We start from the raw sequence: 6,669 nt of genomic DNA on the forward strand, positions 1-6,669 counted from the left end.
GACAAAAGTGATCTTGTTGAATATTAAACAAGTTAGGATGATGTAGGAGTGCACATTTGTTCAAGTTTTTTCAAGATTCAAAGTACATTATTATTTAGGGGCGAAGCCCCAAAACGAACGGGGGTCCGGGGGCAGCGTCCCTGGCGGGGCTCAAGGTGCAGAGCCCCTGGCTGGGATCAAGCTGCCAGGTCAGCGTGAATTTTTTTTATTTGGACTATGTTGCTATATTAAAAAAATGCATCAAAAATCCAATTTTAGAAAGTTGACCCTTTTTTCCTTGAGATCCGTTTAATGACAGTTTGTAACTGTCGGTTGACAGTTTTCAGACATGAATTATATATTCGTTTTTTGGTCATTTTTCTGGTACATCTTGAAGAACATTTTCATATACATTCTCAGATTTCATTATCTGAATTTTATCCAATTGAGTGTTCGATCTGTACCATCGAAATACTTCAATTTGATAGTGAATCACGACTTTCAAAGATTTCAAGCAATCTATTCATCCCCTTTTTCTCTAACAAGTAAGTCATCAAGTAATTACACAAAATTAGGGTCATTTTCTCAAAGGCCTTGCAAAATACATGACTATACTAATACTATGTTTTGGAGTTCAATTTAACTGGGAAAAGAAAAAAAATGCATGGAAGTGGAAAGAAAATCAAAAAAATTGGTGTTTCTGATTTTTATTAAAAAAGGAAATGAAAAGAAGTGGCGAAAAATGAAATGATTATTTTCCCTCATAACCTTTCTTTTGATTTGGAAAGATTTTGAGAGAAAGACCAAAATTTCCTCTCGCTTCTCTCCAAATCGAAAACACAAAATACAAATTTTATTTCTTTTTTTTCTCTCCTTACTTTCTTTTTCTTTTTCCTTTTTTTACTTTTCTTTGCTAAAGCTCAAAAACTAGTTATAGCTGGTAAAACTGTATGTCATAGCCTCTAATTTTGGTAATTTTAGTGAACAATAATTATATTTATTTTAGAAATGTACTCTAAAAATCAAAAGTATTCTTACTCAAAAACACCCATTTCATAAATCCAAGACTAGAGGCTCATTCACCCAAAGAAAACTACACGTTTCTTATGTGGGAGGAGGTTTAGTTCTACCCTTAATTTAAAGTTTTGGCTTGCCAAAAAGGAATAGTTATGTCCCCGCTCTATCTATGAGTCCTTATGCGGCGTATTCTACTCTCTATTCATTTTTCACTCATTCTGTAATTCCATTCAATCTTTTAGACAATTTATAATTATCTTTCACTCATTCAAAAGCAATGTACAAATGCATGTAACACACTATACTCAATAGTTTTATTATTTTAAACAAAAAACTTAATACAAAACTACTTCAATAAGTTTTTTTTAGAAATTCTAGCTTTTATCTTTTATGTAATGTTTTAAAAACTAGTTTGAGGTGGTTGATTCCAGTTAGACCAAAAATTGAGGGCGAGATTGGTTCAATTACGAGACCGGATCGAACCGGACAGTTTCTTTAAAAACCAGGTTGAACCAATATGTTAGAACCGGTGAACAAACGTTTGAACCAATTGATTGGACTTATATAGTTTGATTTCGCTTAGTTTGTTAAAAAACCAACCTATTTTCAAAGCAAATTGATTATTTTCGGAGTGTACACAATTCAAAGGCCGACGCGCACAACCACCGGATGTAAAAAAAAAATCCTTGGTTTAATTGGCGGTCGAATCAGTTGAACCGGTGGTCAAACCGAAAACCGATCACCAAACTAGTTCAACAAAAATATCAGCTTTTAAAATATTGTTTTTTTATGTTTCAATTTTGATTTTATTTACACATTTCAAAACTTTACAACTATTTTTACCAAACACTTTCATAAACATATTCCGGCCTAAGCTATTTTTTTTTTACCAAACATACCCTACGTCTAAGCACTAGTTATTTTTACCAAACATACACAATCTATAAACTTATTATATATTTTGACATAATCAATCGAGTTCTCCACAAATTAAATTAAAAAATGACTAAATATTTGAATAAGAAGAGTCAAACAAGACGACTAATCATAGAGAAATATTTTGCAATAGAAAAAATAGAGAAAGGAAACATTGTATTGGAGATTGAGAGTAAACATGAGAATCCAAAGTAAGAATTATTTTATCATTGGGATTAGTACGGGATTATAGAAGATGTCGTATCTTATATCTGTTCAGTGTTCCCGCCTCATCTTATTATTCCATATCTAATAATATACTTATGGCTGCCCCGGTCATCCTTCGACCAGCTTTTGTTTAATCCTCTGTCATGTGTTCCTCTATAGAGTAATATCTTTCCATCCCTAAAATACCAAAAGTTCAGCAAAAGCAATCTGTGTTTACTGTGTATACACACCATTGTTTTAAAATGTTTTTAATTCACAGGCCCCCAATTTAAAACAAAGATGTCTACCCATTAATCTTGAAAGAAAACATTTAAAGATAGCGGATACATTCACGCAAGAGACAATTAGTAAATAAACAATATAAAATAAATAATAAATTATTGCATAATGTTTCTAGACAATATCCCTAAATAAATCAATACAAACAACACAGAAAGAGAGACGGAATAAATCAAGTATGGAGAGCAAAACAGGCCCCCTCCGCACAAGCCAAGAAGAAAAACTTGGTATTAAACCACTTCTCTCTAGTCTTGGTGTCTTAACACAGCAAAATACATCCTTAGTAGTTTCTTTTCTACTACAAGTTACAAGTACAAATTTCTTCCCAACATTTGATATGTGAAAAAGGTGTGGTATGAAAAAAAAAAAAAAGACAAACATTAATTGTGTATATGAATGATGATGATAACCAACCATATAAATATAGATAGATAGATATTATAGCGCTTTTAATTTGCTAATGGTTTTGCAATTGCTTGCTTGATTGCTTCCGCATATGTCTTGTGTTGATATGTTAGTGTAGATTCCAGCAAATCCCACAGTGATGTCTTTGGGTTCCAACCTGCCATTTTGAATTTACATATATACACCTATCAAATTTTTATTCTATTTGTTGCTAAAAGTAAGGTAGTGTTGAGAAGAGAAAGGTAAACCTAATTGTTTGTTTATAATGGTCATGTCTGGAATTCGCTTATCACTGTCATCATAACCTTCACCATAAAATTCCTTTGAGCTCACATCAATGGTGGGAGTCTCTATTGAATCTTCTCCACTTACTTTCGAATACACCTTCACAAATATATTATAATTATTTATTTATCCATGGACACAAAGTAAACTCAAATTCAACCTTGTTAACTAATCAGAGTAAAAGATTTAACTCACCTTAGTCATCATTTCAGCAAGTTGCCTAACTGTAACTTCATTGTTAGGGTTTCCCACATTGAAAATATGACCACTAGCCCTGCCTGGATTTTCCTGAAAAGTCAAGCAGAGAGAGAGGCAAAAATGTCAACACTGGACAAAAAACAAGATTAATTTTGAAGAGAAAAGATTAAAAACATACAATCATCAAAAGAACAGCTTCAATAGCATCCTTAATGTAAACAAAGGTTCTTTGGGATTCACCACCATCAACAAGCTTCAAAGGCTCACGTCTAAGAAGGTTCTGAGTAACAAAAGTAAATATCATTAGTACATAGTAAGAAAAAAAAAGAAAGAAAGAAACTAAAATCCCTTAAATTTAAACTTACATTGCTAAAGCATGCAAGAACCCTAGGAACACCTTCACTGGGACCATCAATCCCGGGGATGAAATCCATCCTAGGGCCAATCCAGTTGAAAGGTCTGACTATTGTAAATTCTAAACCATTTTCTGCACCCTCGGCTGTTAATTAGAGGAAAAAAAGAAAGTAAGAATGGAAGAAGATGGTGTTGTTAGTGAATGAGAAGTGAAACATTATGTTGGTTAAGTTTGTTCACCATAAATTAGTCTCTCGATCAACTGTTTTGCACATGCATATGACCATCTCTGTTTCTCAACTGATCCGAATATGCATGGGGAAACATCTTCCTTAAGAATATAGTAAGCAGGATCCTGTAGACATTATCATCCAGAAAAGTGACTTTCAAATCAGCTACGATTTGCACGAGAATGAGGTAGCCATTAAGCTAACCAGATGAAAAGTGAAAACAGATCCCATGATAAAACATACAATTGTATTAGATGAAGAAGAGTTCAAAGATCTGGAAGTTACCTGTCGTAAGGGGCTATCTTTGGGAAGATAGCTACCAATTGTTTTCCCATACACTTCACAGGTAGAGAAGTGAATGAGCCTCTTGTTGTTCTCTGAGCAGTACTTGAGCTATATATGAAAGTGACATAATTCTCCATCATATTTTCAATCATCAAGAATAAGATTTGATTTGAATTATAACGTCAAAGCAATGCAAATGAGACGCAGTACATACCACAGGGAGGGCATCGATGAAATTGCTGTAAATCGTGTCAAGAGGACGCGTGTTGTAATCCGCTGGAGTGCAAATCGCGGCCAGATTTATCGTCTACATACAAAAATTAGAAAATTCAGGACAGAAAAGTAATACTCGACACCGATCTGCATTCTTGGATACAAGATCACGCAATTTACTAAGCTTTTAAACATGATTAGGATTTGCTTAAAGTATTCTACACTATCTTGCACTTCAAACATTAAAAAATGACAAAATAATATAGAATTCTTACGATCTTACACACTGTAGCTCATTTTCACTTCTATTAAGGCAGGTGAACATGAGGATTCGAGAAGATTTAAATTATAAGATACATACTATAAAACAAACATATCTGAAGAAAGCGATTGAAGATTTACCAGATCGGAACACTTGATGAGCCCTTCGAGGCGAGAATCATTCTTGATATTAAGTCGGTGGAACTGAATGCGCCCAGCCCAAGGAAGAGAGTCCGGTTCGAGCAGGTGCTTGATCTTGTCATTGTAAACATCGACAGCTAACACCGTGTGTGGCGTCTCTTGCATCAACTTCTCGCACAAGTGCGAACCTATGAATCCTCCAGCACCAATCATACATATCGTCATCGGATTTATCGTATTTCCATCCAGATCTAACCTCGCCGTCGTAGATGCCATCTCTCTCCTCTGCGTCTAGATTTTCTCTATTTGTTTAGGGATCGGATTTCGATCCGGTGTCGACGGGAGGATATTGGGGGAACGAGGGAAGGTATTTAAAGCAGATAGAAAAAGGAGGGAGGAGGTTCACACTTCACAGGGTTCATGGACTTACTCAGTCACTTGCAATTAAGTGATTAAACTGTGTGAAGTTGATGTTTGTGATTTCCTACTCTCACGAGTATGATAATCTGTATGGTCTTGTGATCCAACGACGGGGTGTATGCGATTTGTAGTGATGTAGCGTAGGGATGAGGCCACTAGATTGCAGCGCTTGCCCACTGTCGGTTATTTTGTTTTGTTTTTATAATTTTAATCGGACAAAATTACACAAATGGTTCGTGTGTTAGCAAAAATACTGCGAATAGTCCTTGCGGAAATTGTGAAATTTTTTTTACATGATCTTTGTGGTTCCAATATGTAGGGTTATTGATCTTTTGGAAGAGTACTTGTGGATTTATTAAAAGTGTATCTTTTAAGATTTACCTTTATTATATAGTTAGACTCTTACTTCATTTTCATCCACCGTTTTATTACCAATGATTGTCTCCCTTTCCCTCTACTCACATCTCTCTTCGTTGTCTCGCCATTCACCCATGACCTTAAACCATGTCTTACTTGTCTTTCTGGTAAAACCACGCTGACCACCACCATTTTGAACTACCATCACATGTGCCCTTCATAGCACATCCACCAATACCCATCATAGCACCATCCCTTGCCTCCCATCACTAACATATACCAATAAGAGAAATAAAACTTTAATCCTCACATTCTAAATGTTTTGATACTATCTCTTGGATTTATATTTTTCAGTTTTGTTGGATTTGAAAAGTCTGATTTGCTATGAATTTCACCCCATGGTATGTTACTTAATAGAATCATTTACATACTTTACCTATTGGTACTATATTTAATACACGAAGTAAAATCCATACATGATTATTTAGTTCTAGAAACTATTTCATCACATGAGATCAACACAATGAAGATAACATATTTGTTTTGAACAAGGATGCATTGGAAATTATAATGAGTTCAAATCATTTACATTCTCATTTACAAGTATCAATGATTATGTCCGTGTACAAAATTCCGAGTCAACTGGAATTTCTATTCAATGGGTTATTGTTATTGATCCCATTTTAGAGTATAATGGTGAAGAAAGGACTCATACAAGTCAACACATGAGTATTATGGAGATGATTTTATCTCAAACTTATAAATTAACTACTAAAATATCAATGAGTGATATGGAGATAAGTGATATGCACTTAGTCAATCCAACTGGTACTTAAAGATCATCATCAACCAAGTGAAGCATTTTGGCTAACCCGACTTAATTCATGATACATGCTACTAGCCAAGCAAGTGAAGTTCAAGTTGCTACAAATTCAACCGACTCTTGAACTTGTGTAACTTCCACAAAATTCATGAAAAAATTAAACTTTTTAAAACCAATCCACAAATCATCATTGTTTACAATTTAGTTTTCAAAACATGTTTAGTATCAGAGTTTTCCCAAAATCATAAATTAAAACACGAGGAGGTGCACGGTCACGCC

At 34.4% G+C, this 6,669-nt stretch overlaps 1 protein-coding gene across 1 annotated transcript; it reads right to left on the reverse strand.

Annotated features, from left to right (window-relative positions):
- Positions 1 to 2,586: 2,586 nt before the first annotated feature.
- On the reverse strand, positions 2,587 to 5,203 carry LOC145058606 (UDP-D-apiose/UDP-D-xylose synthase 2). The gene is made up of 9 exons (XM_079006486.1): positions 4,791 to 5,203; positions 4,390 to 4,482; positions 4,176 to 4,283; positions 3,901 to 4,015; positions 3,672 to 3,805; positions 3,485 to 3,586; positions 3,304 to 3,396; positions 3,072 to 3,207; positions 2,587 to 2,980 (listed from the first exon to the last, which is right to left on the reverse strand). Exons 1-9 carry the CDS (start codon positions 5,064 to 5,066, stop codon positions 2,868 to 2,870), a joined length of 1,170 nt encoding a protein of 389 aa, XP_078862612.1. The 5' UTR covers positions 5,067 to 5,203; the 3' UTR covers positions 2,587 to 2,867.
- Between the last annotated feature and the right edge of the window lie 1,466 nt (positions 5,204 to 6,669).

Source organism: Lactuca serriola, chromosome 6 (genome assembly GCF_051521515.1).
Source record: "Lactuca serriola cultivar US96UC23 chromosome 6, Lser_US96UC23_V15, whole genome shotgun sequence".
In the NCBI taxonomy this organism is placed as follows: domain Eukaryota; kingdom Viridiplantae; phylum Streptophyta; class Magnoliopsida; order Asterales; family Asteraceae; genus Lactuca; species Lactuca serriola.

What these genes read in the sequence shown, in the direction of transcription:
- LOC145058606 (XM_079006486.1), bottom strand. Translation starts at nt 5,066, where the DNA reads ATGGCATCTACGACGGCGAGGTTAGATCTGGATGGAAATACGATAAAT. An exon ending in TCATCAAGTGTTCCGATCTG is followed by an intron (nt 4,483 to 4,790) that starts GTAAATCTTCAA and finishes TTTTGTATGTAG; the next exon opens with ACGATAAATCTGGCCGCGAT. An exon ending in TTGCTGAAATGATGACTAAG is followed by an intron (nt 3,208 to 3,303) that starts GTGAGTTAAATC and finishes ATATTTGTGAAG; the next exon opens with GTGTATTCGAAAGTAAGTGG.